Consider the following 18,319-nt stretch of genomic DNA (forward strand, 5'->3'; position numbering starts at 1 on the left):
CGCATGGGCTTAGCTGCTCCGCGGAATGTGGGATCTTCCTGGACCAGGGCTCAAACCCGTGTCCCCTGCATTGGCAGGCGGATTCTTAACCACTGTACCACCAGGGAAGTCCTGTCTTGTACACTTAATGCTTGGAAAGTAAAAGTTAAATTGGACGAAGAAACTAACTCACCCATACAAATTTAAAATACAGGTAAAGCTGTCTGAAAAGATTTTAATTCTTTTTATTATATTTTTTAAATTATCAAGTAGTGAAATTGGTCTTTCAGTAGGTGAATGGATAAATAAACTGGTCCATTCAGACAACAGAATATTATTCAGCACTAAAAAGAAAGAAGCTATCAAGCCATGAAAAACATGGAGGAGCCTTAAATGCATGTTACTAAGTGGAAGAAGCCAATATGAAAAGGCTACATACTATTTGACATTCTGGAAAAGGCAAAACTATGGAGACAATTTAAAGAACAGTGGTTGCCGGAGGGTAGGAGAGGGAAGGATGAATAGGCAGGGCACAGAGGATTTTTAGGGCAGTGATATGATACTATATATGACATATATATCATACTATATGATATATGATACTGTATGGCATATATGATACTGTATGATACTAATATAATGGACACATGTCATTATACATATAATCCAACTCCACAACACAGTGATTCTATATTTCTATACAAGAGATCACCACAATAAGTCTAGTTGTCATCTGTCACCCTACAAAGTTATTACAGTGTTATTGACTATATTCCCCATGCTGTACATTTCATCCCTGTGACTCATTTATTTTGTAACTGGAGGTTTGTACCTCTTAGTCTCCCTCATCTATTTCACTCATCCCTCCACCTCTCTCCCCTCTGGTAACCACCTGCTTGTTCTCTTTATCTATGAATTTGTTTCTGTTTTGTTATTATTATTTTTTGGCCGTGCTGTGCAGCATGTGGGATCTTAATTCCCCAACCCGGGACTGAACCCGTGCCCCCTGCATTGGGAGCATGGATTCTTAACCACTGGACCACCAGGGAAGTCCCTCATTTATTTTGGTTTTTAGATTCCATCTATAAGTGAAATCATACAGTATCTTCTTTCTCCCTCTGACTTATTTCACTTAGGATAATGCCCTCTGGTCCATCCATGCTGTCACAAATGGCAAGATTTCATTCTTTTTCATGGCTGAGTAATATTCCCCACATCTTCTTTATTCATTCATCTGTTGATGGACACTTAGGTTGCTTCCATAACTTGGCTGTTGTAAATAGTGCTGCAATGAACATTGGGGTACATACATCTTTTTGAATTAGAGCTTTCATTTTCTTCTGAAAGATACCCAGAAGTGGAATTGCTGGATCGTATGGTAGCTCTATTTTTAATTTTTTGAGAACCCTCCATACTGTTTTCCATAATGACTGCGCCAATTTACATTCCCACCAACAGTGCACAAGGGTTCCCTTTTCTCCACATCCTTGCCAACACTTGTTATTTGTGGCCTTTTTGATAATAGCCATTCTGATATGTGTGAGGTGATAGCTCAAGGTTTTGATTTGTATTTCCCTGATGATTAGCGATATTGAGCATCTTTTCATTTGTTCATTCATTTGGCACTATGTTGTGCACTTAGAACTATAATAGTGTTGTAGGTCAATTATACTTCAATAAATGTTTTTTTCACTTTTTTTTTTTTTTTTTTGGCTGCACTGTGTGCTTGTGGGATCTTAGTTCCCTGACCAGGGATTGAACCCGTGCCCTCAGCAGTGAGAGTGAAGAGTCCTAACCACTGGACCACCAGGGAATTCCTGGGAAAAAAATTTTTTTATAGAAGGTTTAATTTAAATTACTATGGTTTTTAGAATAAGAACTTATAAACATGTATAAATGCTTGCTTTTCTCAGATTTTTATGTTTTTGGGTTACAGATGACAAACTAACCTCCTGAAGTGGTCTATACGCCATTGATCACACACTTGGATGTATTTACCTTCATGGAGGTTTCAAGGCACCTAACACAAAATTATAAAAGGCACTACTGAGACAGCCCATAGGATATCTGAAGTAGAAAGCAGAAGAAGAGAAGAGAGCCCTAATTCCAGAACTTGGCTTTTCTTGAACATTAGAGTGCATTCTGGCTACACAGGATGGGCATCTGTTCTTCTCGTAGACTACATTATTCTCCTTTCCATGGCATGGTGCTAGGGAAAAGAAACCTCTTTCAGATGTTTGTACTTCCCTGCTTATTTCATCTCAGTCCTACTCTTTCTTATACTTACCTTCTCTACAAACCAGCAGGGCTCCAATGAGGCCTGAATTCACGTCTTTCACCAGGTCCACATGAGAAAGATATGAGTAGGTGAGACATGGTGGGTCAGAGGCCGTTGGACCATTTTCTTTCAGGATCTGCCAGACGTAGGTATGACTTTTACCAGGAATGACTTTATCATCTTCCTTCTCCCTTTGGCTGGTTTTATCCTCATATTCAGCACCTAAATCAAGGAGGGATAAAATTGTCCTTTCTATGCCATTGCCCACTCAAGGAAACATCAAGTTTATTGTCACCAGTAGACTCTACACAAGAAACAGTGTTTCTGAAACTTAATTTGGAATACTAACAAGTAGCAGCTATACATGGGGAGAAGCCTTATATATTGCAGAGGAGTTCTTGACCACTAATGCAAACATGAGCGGTTGAGTGGTCCTCTGAGACCTCCAGATTGTAACTATAATACTGCTTTCATTATTGCATCTTTTTACCTAATTCAAGTCAATTCAATTCAGTAGACATACATGGGTACGTACTTTCGCCCCAGACTCTTTACTAAGCACTGGTGAGGGTCAGGGAAGGGTGAGATGCAGAGATTTTTTTAAATGTTGCTTTTAACTTGGTTCTTCTCTGGTGGGTCAGACCATATCAGGGGCAGATGTTTTCTGGCTGTCCCATCCTTAGTGATGTTAAAATTGACCCCTGGATTATCCTGATACCTTTATTCTACACTGAGCACTATATATGTTCATTGTTAGTGAAGTGTCATTGCTTCTACGTCATTTCAGTGGACTGAAGTAGAAAATATTGAAACTCACTGACCATAACACTTATACTTCTATTGAACTATTTTTCTAGCAACTCACCTTAGCTTCTCGGATTCATAATGGTCTCTGGGACTCCAGAGCCTCCCAAGGCATTCAGGGTGCTCCTCATCTATATCCCATTGTACCTCACAACCGCTATACATCTAATAGAGGGACCTCTCCAGCAGAGCTGTACTAGAGACCCCTGCACTGGCCCACTACGAAGTCAGCCTCTTTGGTAAAGGGGTGCCCCTCCAGTGAGCACTAGGGACAATTGGCTTCATCCAGAAGCAACAGCAGACCAATACCTGTGCTTGGCAGATCCTGGGGGACATTTAGAAAAACGTGAGTTGTACCTCAGGTTGGCGAGTGTGGTTCAGGTGTCTGTGTGATTGTGGGTTGGTATAAAATTCTGAATAGTGAATACATTTGGATAGGGAGGTAGGTGATCATGGCCGGGTAAAGAAGGGGCTTCAACTATATAATGTTTAATTTCTTAAAATAAAGTAAGCAAACATGGCAAAATGTTAAGATTTGCCAAAGTGAGGTAATGGGTACATGTTTGTTTGCTCTATTATTTTCTGTACCTTTTTTTGTTTGAAATATTTCATTAGGAAAAGAATGCCCTTTTTCCTAATACTAAGGTTGGGGTTGGAGGGTTGATGAGAGGCCAAGAATGCGTGAAAACTATACCTGTCTTGGCAAGGCAGACGGTGAAAAATTGTAGGGTCAGTACATGGTGGATCCCAATGAGAATGAAGAATTGTAGGAGTGGGCAGTGAGAGAATGACAGCTGGAAAAATAGGAAGTGATGTTCAGAATGTTGAAAGCTTGAACCTGAGATTTTGGGTTCTGCTCAGGTTGCTAATAACAAGGTCTATCCTTCGGTGAAGACAAAGTTGATTTGTCAAGACCAAGTGAAGTAGGCAGTGCCTGGGAAAAAGCATTGTGCACAGCCCTTAAAGTTTACATATCTACTAATGTCTCCATCAGAGTCTTACCTGAGCTTATATATCAGCCACCGCAAATATTCTAAGCAGAATGTGTTTTGTGTAATTTTTATCTTCTATTATATGAGGAAGAACACTGTCGGGACATTTGAGAGTTCAGAAAGTCTGCCTGTCTGCTTCCAGTGTCCTGGTTAGCCCTCTATTCAACCCCATGCTGCTGCTGGGTCAGCCTTGCCCCAGGTCTGGCCTAGGCCCCCAGAAGCTAGCCTGCTGAGACATGCCAAATTCCTGGGTGTCCAGCAGGAGTTGAGACCCACATTCTGACTCCCCATGCCAAGGATTTTTGTTGGTCTCAGTTCTGAAGGGCCACAGCTCAGTGAGCCCTGGGCATGACTACTCTACCACAGGACAAATGCTGTGCTTCAGAGGCTACTCCACTTCACTCTCTGGTGCCTTCAGCTATTTTTCCTTTGTATGTCTGCTCAGCAGCTTTGGGTTGGCACTTCTTAACTCGTATGCCCCCATGCTGTCTTTCACAGCTCCCTCAAAGTTTTGCAGCTCATGGCCAACCTCATCTCATTCCTACTCAGAGCCTCATTTTGTGGACCTACTTACAGCCTAGGTTGGTGTCTTAGAACGCCACTTGTCCAGAGAAGAAATTAAAAGCCTTTCTCTAGTATTGGGTTTCCATTTTCAGCTCAAGACCAAACTTGAAATTTCCTCTGACAGACACTCCATGTGAACTAGCTATCTTGGCATACATCATATGGCCACATCCAACAACAATATGGCAGGGAAATGTACTCCTGCCACTCTGGGGGAGGGGATGACTATTTGGTAAACTGAAATATAATTTACCAGAGTTGGTTTGGGAGATAAAAATGACAGGCTTGCAAAGCTATAGAGATATAAAGCAGATCAGAAGTTGTCTGGGACTGAGAGTGGGAATGGGGCTTGAACTGCAAAGACAGAACTTCTTGACATGGATTGTGTTGATGGCTGCACAACTGTCTAAATTTAGTAAAAGTCATTAAACTACTTTACATGAGTGAATTTTGTGGTATGTAAATTATACCTCAACAAAGCTGTTTAAAGATGCTATAGGGAAACCATACACAAAAATTAATTTAAGATGGGTCACAGACATAAGTATGAAAGGGAAAATAAAACTTCTAGAGGAAAGCATAGAAGAAATTCTTCCTGACTTTGGGATAGGCAAATGTCTTAAACAAGACACAAAGCTCTAACATAAAAGGAAAAAATGTGATACCTTTTTTGTGCTTCATTAACTGTTGAACTTTCCTGCTTAATTAACTTTAAGAACTTCTGTTTACCAAAAAAGAAAACTATTAAGAGAGTAAAATTAAAAATTAAAATTCAAGCTACAGACTGGAAGAAGATATGCAAATATTTATATCTGTCAAAGGATTTGTATTCAGAATATATAAAGTACCTCCACAAATCAATAAGAAAAAGATAAACAACTCATTTTTTTCAACAGGAAAACACTTAAACAGTTGATCAGATACTTTACAAAAGGATATCAGAAAGGTCAACAAGCATATGAAGTGATACTCAACATCGTCACGGATTTAACTTACATCCTGGGGCCCCCAGGCTAGTCTAAGAAGGCCAGGAGCCTGTGGATCATAACATATAAATACACAGGCTCATGCTAGGACCGTAAATCGCATGGGCATTAGGCCATTGATTCACTGTGTTGTTCCTGGGAAGAACCACTGTAGATGTATGTGTGAGAGATGATAGTCTATTTTCCCAGAACTCACCAGGCTTAGGGTGCAAAAGAGTCATCTCTACAGTCAGCTCCCAGCTACAGAATTGTGGGAACCCTGGTCTCTCTAAAATGCCCCTAGATTAGTTCTGGAAGCTTCCAAGTAGATAAGCCTCATGGAAACAGCCTGCCAGGCACCAGTCAGAACCTGGGATGACTTTTCCTCTATGGCACCTGCCCCCTCCTGTCTTTCACCTTCCCCCAGTCCAGGTCTGCCCTGACCTAACGAGTGCAACCTAGAAAACTAATGCTTTCCAATTTCAGGATGAGAAATTAGCCAACGCATAAGCATAGTTAGACCGTACAATACAGGGCATGTGCTCCAATCATTTCTTAATGATTTACTTGAATATTCTTGATCTGTATATGCCATAGTCTATCTGGGCAATATCACAGTCTGTTGTGGCTCTGCCTTCCCTCCCTTCCTGCACTGTGAAGGTTAAGGAGAAGCTAGGTGAAGTGGGGGCTGTGGCCAAACAGGTTGTTTGCTGTAATGAGGTCAGCTTGTGCTTCTGCTAGTTGGCCCTAATCACATATTTAGAAATTGGGGGAAGGGGAGGCAGAGGAGATATCTGGAAAGTCTGAATCTAAGGAAGGAGAAGAATTCTGTTTCATTTCTATACCAAGGGCCTTGATCCTCCCTAGGAAGTTTTCTGGGCATAGGAAGGCAGATACAGTGGGATTTTTAACATCCGTGGCCTGGCTCCCCAAGGGAGAACAGGGGACAGGAACAAACTTTAGGGTTCAGACTAAAATGACAAGGTTCTTGACTTCATGAAATGGGCCTAGGTTTGAATCCCGAATCCACCATTCAGTAGCTGTATGCCCTTATACTCAATACGCTTCTGTCCCTAGGATGACAGGACAATAGGAGGGCATTTGACTCACCTTCAGAAGATTTCCAGTAGGATACACCAATAGCATGAAGACTAACAGGATGAGAAGCCATATTCTTAAGTGTAATGACCACTGTGTCATAAACCTCAGCCTGGATGGTAGGACCCAGCAGACCTGCAAGAATGAGATGTCCCCCAAAGGTCATTTGGAGGGTGGCACTCCAGAAAACCTGTTATCACAAAAGTGATGGTCAAAGTCACAGTAGAGAAGCATGCCCCTATGGTTATTGATAAAAAGTAGTAGCTGAATGAATGAATACATAAACTGCTATAAGCAGCTCAGCCTCATAGTTGTTCTGAAGACAGATTTCTGGCAATTCATTCAATGCATTTATTCATTCAACTAATAGTTGAGTTCCTACTATATTCTGGAAACTGCCCTAGGCACTAGAGATGCAGTAGTTAACAAGATAGATCATGGAGATCACATTCTAGAGACATTAACCATGTAAATAAAGAAAGAAGAAAATTGTAGGTTGTTATAAATGCTATAAATGATGATGGCGTGCTAGAAAATGATGAGGCAGGAAGTAGAGGACACTTTAAATATGGTAAACTAACATGTGGTTGAAGCAAAGTGAATGAGCAAGAGAATAGTAGAAAATAAGGTTATCGAGGCAGGCAGGGAACATAACATGTAGGACTTTGTAGGCTACAGCAGTTTGGATGAATTTGGAATTTAGAAGAAGCAGACCTGGGACTTGTTTTGGAGAAAGAGTGTAAAAAATATTAATAAACAGAAACATCAGTTAAATAGAGTTGGGAGACCAGAAGGGGGCGCTCTCACGCCCTGTGACAATAGCAGAACCCAACGGGAAGAAGACTGACTCCTCATCTTTCCTGGCAAGGACTCAGCCAATGAGCAGCCATGGACTCTTTGTTTACGCTAGGCCTTCCAACTTCCTTTTCCCCTCAATAAACTGTGTTCCTCTCCCCTTGCTATTCAGGGACTTGTTTGTAGCTTGCCATGGTTGCAGATCCCAAACTGCAATTCTCTGCTGATCCTGAATAAACCCATCTTTTCTGGAGAAATATCTGGTAGTCTATTTATTTCAACAAGGTCAACAAGTCAACAAGACTTGCTCATGGGTTGGATATTGAAGATAGGGGGGGAAAGAAGTGAGAGAGCCAGGAGCCAGGAATGACTCCTGTGATTTTGGTTTGTGCAAGTGGGTGGTAGTCAGGCCATGGCACAGAAAATTTAGAGGAAAATCAAGACTTCTGACTTATACACATACTAAGGATAAGATGCCTACAAATGGTTTTATTGAATGGGCTGGATTCAATGGGATGAAAATATGAAATAGGTTTATTTTTCATAGTTTTTAATTGTATGTGGAATTTCCCTTTGTTGCATTTTGAACAGTCCCACTTTTTTTCCAGTAACCTTCACATATTAAGAGTATCATTTTTAGGTACTAATAAGTCCAGTCTGGTCTAATATCAAACTTTTGATGTCACCTGCAATTTAAGGCTCCCTCCCTCCTCCAGTTCAGTTCTGAAACAGGCTCAGAAACCTGTAATGGGAAAAGGAAGTTTGGTTGGCAGCTTCACTGCTTTCTCATTTTACTGCCTCTGGACTTTCTAAAGTTGGAGCTAGTGGACAAAGGACAAGAGTGCAAAAAGAGACATGCTGACAAGATCTTTCTTGGCTTTGGTACCTCCTGGATGTGGCACATGCCAAAATTCTGGGTGTTTCTTTCCTAGAGAACTTATATGAGTTCTTTAGAGACTCTCTCCCTCCCAATATGGGGACGTCCTACTCCACCTCCCCCTGGCATGGGATACGCCCTCTCCAGCTGTCACTTTCTCTCTCCTCTCGGTTTCTGCTTCTGACAGTACAATCACATAGATCTTTTCTGTTGGGATCACCTAGCCCTGGCAGGAAGTCCTCTCAGGCAGGGTCTTCTTGAGGCAAGTCTTGTCCTATGAGCTTCCTGGTCTCACACCTAACAGTTGCAGGGGAAGCTCCCCAACACTCTGGCATTGAAAGTTTTTCCAGATAAAAATCAGGCACTAGTCAGTATCTTCCAAGCTCCAGAAGAACTATGTCAAGTTTTCTAAATGATTCTCCTGAAGCCTCCCTCACTGCAGCTTCACATGAGGGAGAGGCCTCCCTCCCCCCATGGGAATATACAAAACACCAAAATGCTTTCAAAAGAAATCCTCAAACCTAAAGCCCATACTCTGCAACAAGAGAAGCCACCGCAATGAGAAGCCCGCGCCCCGCAACGAAGAGTAGCCCCTGCTCGAGGCAACTGGAGAAAGCCGGCACGCAGCAACAAAGACACAAGGCAGCCAAAAAATAAATTAGTTAATTAAATAAATTTTTAAAAAAAGAAATCTTCAAATCTAAACTCTTTCATAAGTTCCTAACCTTCTTTTATATAGGCTGGAGGTATATGATGGGCTAAAGGTTGCTGAACCAATTTTGGACCACTACCTGACCAAGTCCTGAATAGGTGGCCTGATATCTCTCTTTAGAATTTGGGGGTACTTGTCACCTATAGTTCTGAGCAATCATTCTAAGGTCGGAAATGTCTCATCTTGACATCTTGTTACATGCTTATATGACACCTAAGTGGAGGTATCAAGCAAGAAGTCTGAACTAGAGATATAAACTTGGGACTTATTGGCATATATGATATTTTCAAGCCATGAGACTGGATAAGATCAGCTAGGGATTGGAAGCAGAGAGGAAATAAAATGAACCCAGGTCCAAGATAAAGGGCACTCAAGCAGAGGAGGAGGGCCCAGTAAGAAGACTGAGACCATTCAGCCAGTGTATTTCCCCGAGGGGTGGTAATAAGGGAAGCCTGGCCAAGAAAACTGCAGCCTCAAGACTGGGGAATCCTTGCAAGGAAATAAGATACCCAGTTTCATAACAATGAGTCAATATTGTTTGCATTACCCATCCATGGTGGCCTGGGCTTGGCAATGTTGAAATGCTGATCCATGAACTCTACAAACACAGTCTTTTTGTACATGACTGAGGTGTTGAATGGAAAAGATCTTGGCACTCTAGGAGAAAACCTGTGTGAAGAAAGGAAAAAGTCATTCATTTTGGTTGACCTTCTTTGAACCCACTTTAAAAAACAGCTGAGGGACTTCCCTGGTGGTCCAGTAGTTAAGACTCCACGCTTCCAGTGCAGTGGGCTCAGGTTCGATCCCTGGTCGGGGAACTAAGATCCCGCATGCCGTGTGGTGTGGCCAAAAAAATAAAACATAATTTAAAAAACAGCTGGAAGTAATGCTTCCATCCCACTCTCCTCTACTGTTAACAAGGCAGATTGGAAGCTGTTTATGAAGTCACAGAGAAAACTGCTGCCCCCAAAATTAGAGAGGCAGACAGGTGAATGCAGAGAATCACAACTTACTAGAACAGAAACCTTCAAGCAGAAATGCCTGTGGGAACCAGTGCTGTAGTAGGAAATAAAATAAATAAATTTAAAAAAATAATAAAAGTAAAAAAATAAAAATATGCCAGAGCATTCTGTTCTTATGCCTGCCCTCATGAGAAATTATTTTACTAGAGCTTATCATTCTGGGATTTTAATCACAGCTTAATCTACCTGGAAGAAGGAAGATACCCAACATCATCCTGCTTCTCCTTCCACGTAGAGGAAAGGAAATACGCAACTCTAGCCATCCTGTGTCAAGGGGTGAGACTGAGAAGCAGTGGTAAAGTTCACAGTCCAGGGGCACAGGCTCACTAAAAGACTGACACCTAATCATAGGGCTATAGAGTGCTTCCCCACACCTCACCACCACATTACTAAAGGCCTAATTTACCAAAGTTCCTTTTATCCAGTACATCATGTCCGTCATTCAACAAAAACTTACAAGGCACACTAAAAGGCATTAAAAAAGAATCCCACAGTTCATAGAGGCTGAACAAGCAGCAGAACTAGAGTCAGATATGACAAGAATGTTGGAAGTATTAGACCAGAAATTAAAAAAAAAAACTATGACTAATATGTCAAATATTTTAATGTAAAAAGTAGACAACATGTAAGAACAGATGGATAATATAAGCAGAAAGATGGAAATTCTAAGAAAAATCAAGAAGAAAAGGTAGAGATCAAAAACACTGTAATGGAAATGAAGAGTGCCTTTGATAGGCTCCTTAGCAAACTGGATATTGTTAGGAAAAAAATCTCTGAGCTTGAGCATATGACAACAGAAACTTCCAACACTGAAAAGGAGAGAGAAAGTTGCTCCTTAAGGGCTATAGATCATATCCTGAGTCATATCCTTGAGTTGTTTTGCAGATACTAAAACCCCCACCGGGTGGAAGAAGGTAACAGCATGCTGACCACCGGCGTGTAGACCCCAGACCACTGGAACCAGGAGGTTGATGATGTTGACTCCCTCCCGAAGTACCACCTGGTTACCTCACCACCAACCAATCAGAAGAACGTCCATGAGCTGATCATGCACCTCACAACCCTCTCCCTCACTTTGCCTTTAAAAACCCTTCCCTGAAAGCCATTGGGCAGTTCGGGTCTTTTGAGCATGAGCTGCCCGTTCTCCTTGCTTGGCCCCAGGTTGGGCGTCTTGCAATAAATGCTGCACTTTCTGCCATGGAAACTGCACCAAACAACCAAGTAAACTGAATGACTTAGCCAGTTGATGTTAGCCAGCCTCAGTCGTTGGCACCCCAATGCTGCCAAAATGGACATATAAATGGAGGAGCCATGATGGTGACTATGTACGGGCTCAACATCGTGGACTCACCAAGGCTGACCTAGCTACTGCTGTTGTAAGCGTCCAGCTTGCCAGGAACGGAGACCAACGCTAAGGCCCTGATACGTCACCATTCTCAAGGAAACTATCCAGACACTTGGTGAGCCTCAGTAAGCTAAGCCCCAATAAACTTCCTGCACACATACATACACAAAAGAAAAAAAGCAGACAATCCTTTTTTTTTTTTTTTTGAAATTTGTGTGCTTAAAAAGCTATAAAATCACCCAAGGAAACACAGAAGTTGTCACTACTTGCACAACGTTGGTTGGCAACATTCTTTTTCATCCGATTTGCTTTCAGATAATTCACTGACAGCTATAAATTTGTGGCAAAGCTGTCACCCGTGATTCGCAGAACCCCGCTCAGAACGACCGAAAACTTACAAGGCCCCAAAACGGAGCTTCCCAGCGAAAGGGTAGGCGTGAGGCTGTCAGAGCGCTCGCGTGAGGCACACGGTGGCCCTCCGCCCACCAAAACCGCGGCTATGCTAAGGCGAAGCTGGTACCCAGCAGGGCGGAACCATCTGCTAGGTCCCCGAGTTTGTGCCCCTGGAGCTCTGATGAGGGGTGCGGCCCAGAGACGTAGGTTTGAACGGCTCTGGGGAAAAATAAAAGTGCATCGAATGGCAGACAGAGCAGACGCTGCTAGCGAGTTTCTGGGAGTCGCACTCAACACGAACGGCAGGTGATGGTGGAAAGAAGATGCATGGACACAGGCAGACGCACCAGACAGCCACTCGCAGAGGGAGGCTCTGTGAGCCCTAGACAGTGTCGAAATCAAGGAGGAAGGGTCAGCCGAGGAAATGAGGGAGACGCCCCTTCAGAAGACACAAGGGTTCGGCAGAGCCTGAAAATGGTGAGCCTGCACCTAACAGTTTAGCAGCTCTTGCTTCACATAAAGACTGTTGCAAGCACGAGAGAAACTGGCCGACCGACAGTCACAGAGGAAGACCTCAGCAGCCTTGGAGGGATGCAGCAGCAGACGGACTGAAAACACTCCTTCAAAGTGTGCATTGCTTTGTGTACACCTCTCTCAGGGAGGAGGCAAAGATGAGACTGACTTAATTCTCTGCTCCCTGACAGCCCTCCCCTCCCAGGGAGGCTTGCAGCTCACTCCATCCCAGGGTTTCCAGGACACCCGAGAAAGCACGTGCTGGGAGCAGCTCGGCCAGCCCAAGGCCAGGACAAGTGACTCTCTGTACTGGCTGCGGGCCAGAAGCCAGCGTACTGATAAGGAAGCCCTTCCAGTAAAAGGAGCTGATTTACGGAGGAAGGCGTGGGGATCTGCATGGACCAGAGTGCACGAGCAGGCTGGATGGGCAGATTGTCAGAGGCCCATCTCATCTACCCGTGCTACACAGCCACCTTTACCTCAAGTCACACCCACAGCCATGTGGGGGGTCCCCAGCGACCACTTGCTGGGGGGGAAAAAGCCTGAGATTATGTACAGTTGGGTCAGCTTGGTATTCAGGTACGAGCCAAAAATTGACTGCTGTTGTATTACAGCCCCACTCAGGGGTGGATTTAATAGACAATGGTGAAGGAAAATCTCCCGATGGGCCAAATTTTGGCTAATGTTGGATGTTCACTTTGAGCAGAAAGAGAAATGGCCCAAGGTTCAAATATATACAGACGAATGGACAGCAGCAAATGGCTTGGCTGGCTGTTCAAGGGCCTAGAAAGAAAAGGAATGGAAGGTCAAGGACAAGGCTGTCTGGGGCAAAGGCATATCAGTGAGTGGGTGCAAAATAAAAGAACCTTCATGTCATATGTTAATGCCATCAGAGAATAGCTACTGTGGAAGAAGTGCAGAACAATAACAGAGACAAAATGACTGACGATTACCATTAGCCAGCCTCTACATGGGCCATCTCACTGCTGGCAAGATGCGAGCCAAGTGGCTGCGGCGGCGTGGAGAGAATTAATGCATGGACTCAAAAGCAAGGGTTCCCACTGACTAAGGCTCATTTAACTTGTGTTGCCTCCCCAGATCCAACCTGCCAGCAACAGAAACCAATGCTGAGTTCCTCACTGGGCGCTGTCCATCATGGAGACCAGCCAGCTATTCGGTGGCAAATTGCATTGGATCCCTTCCACCCTAGAAGGGCTGGCTCTTCATTCTGAAGAGAAGAGACATGTATTTCAGGGATACGTTAGCTTTCCTGCCTGCAGGACCTCAGCCAGCACCACTGTCTGAGGCCTCACAGAGGGTTTGAGTCACTGATGTAGGCTCCCATATGACATCATATCAGACCAGGGGACCACTGTACAGCAAAGGAGGTGCTGGAGTGAGCCCATGACCATGGCATCCACTGGCTTTATCAGAGGCCACCCCATGCAGAAACTGCCAGACAGAGAGAGCAATGGAATGGCCTCTTAAAGGCGCAGCTCCAGCTCCAGCTTGGACGCAGGGCTCCATAAGGATAGGGGGTCAACTTCCACGGTGCTGGGTATTCATTGACTCAAAGATGGTTCTGTGGCCCCAATGAGAACACACGGGTTTAGGAACCAAAGAATGGCAGCAAAAGAACCTCTCTTCCCCCGTGACCCACCCGGGGAGTCTGTGCCGCCCATCCCCACCTGTAGCTCTGGGCTCGGCAGTGCAGAAGGTCCTCACAGCACAAAACACAAGAGTCTCACTGAGTGAGAAGCCAGGGGTGCCGCCGGGGCAACTGGGGCTACCGTACCCAAGGAGCGGCACGCCGGACGAGGAGCCCCCGGGGCACGACCACCAAGGGGGGAGGGCCGTCCCACGCGAAGCGGGCAGGAGTGGGCCACACCCCAGGGCAGCCACACCAGCTGAGGGGCGCGATGCGACGGCCCCTGGGGCCTGGAGAAGCTGCCCCCGATGCAGGTGAGGACATGGAGGGTGAGTGAGTGGGGCTGTGATGGAGATGGGGAGGGGGCGGCCCGGAAAGTACTCGCACCCGGCCACCTGGGGGGTGGGTGCTGCTGGAGGACAGCCCTCAGCTCCGGTATCTTCGGGGAGCGGCCCGCCGGGCTCATGCCCCGCGCACAGGGCCTGGACGCCCCTTTTCCAAAGCAGCCCACTGGCCCTTCTCAGGGAGGCCACGCCCATCCCCAGAGCAGACCACAGCCCCTTTCTGGAGCAGGTCACGCCCCCTTCCCAGGAGAGCCACGCCCCTTCCCAGGAGAGCCAGTGCTTAATGACTGATCAGTACGGAGACAGAGGGGGCCTGGCCGCGTTGGCCCAAGCGGGACAACGAAGAAGGGTCATTCCCGTTCCAGAGCTCCTTGTAGGGCTGGCCTGCACTGCGGCCCGGCTTCTCCCTCCGCCCTCCCCTGCTTTCCCAGATATTGATCCCAAGAACACTCTAAATAAAATTCCTGCACGTTGATATCCATCTCACAGTCTGCTTCTGGGGAACCCAAATGGTGATATTAATTCATATTTAAATGTGCTCTAATTTCATCCATGTCTAGAAATTTCCATGGCATTAGCCTAGGCATAGACCTACATGGCTTTTAGTCATTTAACATTATTTGATGCCTACATCATGGCGTATACTCCTCCCTTCAGTTCATTTGTCCCATCTTCTGGCCGCTTTGAGACTATGCCCTTCCACAGTCATCAACTCATCCCTAGTTTGTTCCCTTCCCCTTTTCCCACTCCATCTCCTTGGTTCTCCTGAGTATACCCTACTCAGTTTCTCCAAAGTTTCCATTGGTTTCTAACAAGACTCAGACCCATGTCCAGAGATAGGTATTTTGACATACACTAGCACAGTACTTTCATTTTAATATTTATGACCAAAATGAAAATATAAGACATAAAAAATGTTTACTAGATCAAGATCTTGGAAGAGCAGAGAAGGAACAGGATCATGAGCACACAGAAAACAAATTTTTCTCTCTCTGAGGGAAGAGTGAAAACCAAAAGCTAGAAAGAAGATCAAGATTGTGAGACAGAAACAGAAGGCCTAGGCCCTAGTCAAGTGGGACGTGATTTATGTCTCAGATTCAGGGTAATCTGCACAGTAAGTGACAAAATGTTCCCGGGTTCACAGGTTTTACTCCTTCCTAGCTTATGTGGGTTTTTTGTTTGTGTATTTCCCTTGAGGTTTGATATATAAATCTTGCCAAATATATTTGGCAACAATGTCCTTGACCTGAACTGTTCTTTCACATTGTATCTAAAACCAATCGGAAAACCTATTATATTCCCTGACCCTTGCTTAGAAGAAGTTGAGCAGCTGCAGGAATAGATAATACAAAACTGAATTTTCCCAGATGTTTGTTTCAGACCTTGGCAGAGGTTGTCAGGATGTGTCCAGAGTCAGCTTATCCTGTTAATCAGTATCAAAATAATCTAGACTATAAAATGGTATCATCAAAATAAAAATTCTATCAACTTTTGCCTGGTAAATACATGTGACTGCCTATAAAACAACAGAAAGCTAGATAATAAATCATTTTCTCCATTCAATTCAATTTTACAGTCAGTCTATTATCCACTATACCTCATCCTGCATGTTAGATGAAAACTATAATATAAGCACAATGTATTAAGTACAAATATCTCAATATTAATTTTCAAAAAGACCAACATTAATGGATAAATGGTCAATGGTTCATTTAGATACCAGGCTACTGACCATCTGGGCCTCTACTTCAGGATCATTAACACTGCAAAACCACAGGCTTGGATCGCTTCCTTAAACCATACACAAAAGTTAACTCAGTATATCAAAGAACTAAATATAAGAGCTAAAACTATAAACCTCTTAGAAGAGAACAGGTGTAAATCTTTGTGACTTTGGATTTGGCAATGGCTTTTTAGATATGACACCAAAACCACAAGCAACCAGCAGAAAAAAGAATAGATAAATTGGAGTTCATTAAAATGAAAACCTTTGTGCTGGGAGAAAATATTGAAAACAGGTACATCTGAAAATGTACTTCTATCCAGAATATACAAAGAATTCTCAAAACTCAACAATAAGACAACCCAATTTAAAAATGGGCTGAAGATTTGAATAAACATTTTATTAAATAAGATACAGGAATGGTCAATTACACATGCAAAGATGCTCAGCATCTTTAGTTACCAGAGAATGTAAATTAAACATACAGTAAGATACCACCACATAGTCATTAAAATGACTAAAATTAAATACTGGTAACATCAACTGAGAGAAGGAACTAAATTCCAATTCAGCCTGGAAGTGGATTCCCCCAAAGAGTCTCCAGTAAGGAGCAAAGCCCTGTCAACACCTTGATTTTGGCCTTGTATGATCCTGAGCAGAGTACCTAGTTGAGCCCACCTGGACTTCTGACCCACTGAAACTGTGAGATAATAAATGGATGTTGCAAACTGCTAAGTTTGAGGTAATTTGTTACACAGCAGTAGGAAACTAACAGGATGCTCAAAGTTGATCCAAATACCAAAAATATAACTTGACAACCAAATTAAAAACTGTGATTAAAAATCATGCTTCTAAATGAAATCAAAGAGGATATTACAGACTCTACTGAAAACAATGAAAAGAAAACTCTTCATAACATAACCTATGGGATATGGAAAAACTGTTCTCAGAGGAAAACATATAGCTTTAAATGCCTTCACTGTTAAAAACAAAGGACAAAAGAAAGAGAAAAGAACATATTATTTTTCCTAAGATATTAGAAAAAATATAGCATGACAAGCCAAAAGAAACTATCATGGATAAAGATAAAATCTGGAAATAAATTAAATATAAAAAATAACCAGGGACTTCCCTGGTGGCACAGTGGTTAAGAGTCGCCTGCCAATGCAGGGGACACAGGTTTGAGCCCTGGTCTGGGAAGATCCCACATGCCGTGGAGCAACGAAGCCCGTGCACCACAACTACTGAGCCTGTGCTCTAGAGCCCGTGAGCCACAACTACTGAGCCCGGGTGCCACAACTACTGAGCCTGTGCTCCAGAGCCCATGCTCCGCAACAAGAGAAGCCACCACAATGAGAAGCCCGGGCAACGCTACGAAGAGTAGCCCCCGCTCGCCGCAACTAGAGAAAGCCCGTGCACAGCAACAAAGACCCAACGCAGCCAAAAATAAATAAAATTAATTAATTAATTAAAAAAAAATAACGAAGAACAAAAAAAGCCAAAAGCTCATTATTTGAAAAGACCACCCCCAACAACAACCAAAGAGAAATCCCTGATAAACTTGTTCATGTAGAAAAGATAAATAACAAAAATTTAGGAACTTAAGAATGAGAAAGGGCAAATAGCTACAGATAATGTGGAGTAAAAGAATCATGAGAGAGTGCTATATGCAACACAGTGGCAACAAAATTGAAAAAATAAAGGAAATGATTTCCTAGAAAGGTATAAAGTTATTAAAGCTGACTCCAAAAATAAGTTGAAATTTTGATTTGACTAGTTATCATAGAAGAGCCTGAAGAGATGATTAAAGATATTGCAAATGTCACTTGGACCAAATGGATTCATATGTGAGTCTTATCTAACTTTAAAACAATAGATAACTCTAATGTTATTTGAGCTATTTTAGGCAATAGAAAAGGATGGAACACTCACCAATTCATTTGATAAAGCCAATAAAACTTTAATACCAAAATCTAATAATAATAGTAAAAAATAAAGCTATACATCCAGAAAAAAATGAAAACAGTAATTTGAAAAGCTACATGTACCCCAATGTTCATAGCAGCACTATTTACAAGAGCCAAGACATGGAAGCAACCCAAGTGCCCATCAACAGACAACTGACTTAAGAAGATGTGTTTTACACACACACGCACACACACACACACACACACACACAAAATGGAATACTACTCAGCCATAAAAATGAATGAAATCTTGCCATCTGTAGCAACATGGATGGACCTAGAGAATATTATGCTTAGTGA

General features: G+C 43.2%; 1 protein-coding gene across 5 annotated transcripts in view; it reads right to left on the reverse strand.

Moving 5' to 3' along the window:
- F8 (coagulation factor VIII) overlaps positions 1-18,319 on the reverse strand; it is a 124,729-nt gene that overhangs the window by 100,415 nt on the left and 5,995 nt on the right. For all 5 annotated transcript variants that reach the window (XM_082376401.1, XM_082376404.1, XM_082376400.1 and 2 more), the window contains 3 exons: positions 9,612-9,733; positions 6,693-6,815; positions 2,267-2,479 (listed from right to left, as the gene is read on the reverse strand). In XM_082376401.1, the coding sequence (XP_082232527.1) occupies positions 2,267-2,479; positions 6,693-6,815; positions 9,612-9,733 (458 nt within the window). The remainder of the gene's footprint in view (positions 1-2,266; positions 2,480-6,692; positions 6,816-9,611; positions 9,734-18,319) is intronic.

This window comes from Balaenoptera borealis, assembly GCF_965194805.1.
Source record: "Balaenoptera borealis genome assembly, chromosome: X".
NCBI lineage: Eukaryota > Metazoa > Chordata > Mammalia > Artiodactyla > Balaenopteridae > Balaenoptera > Balaenoptera borealis.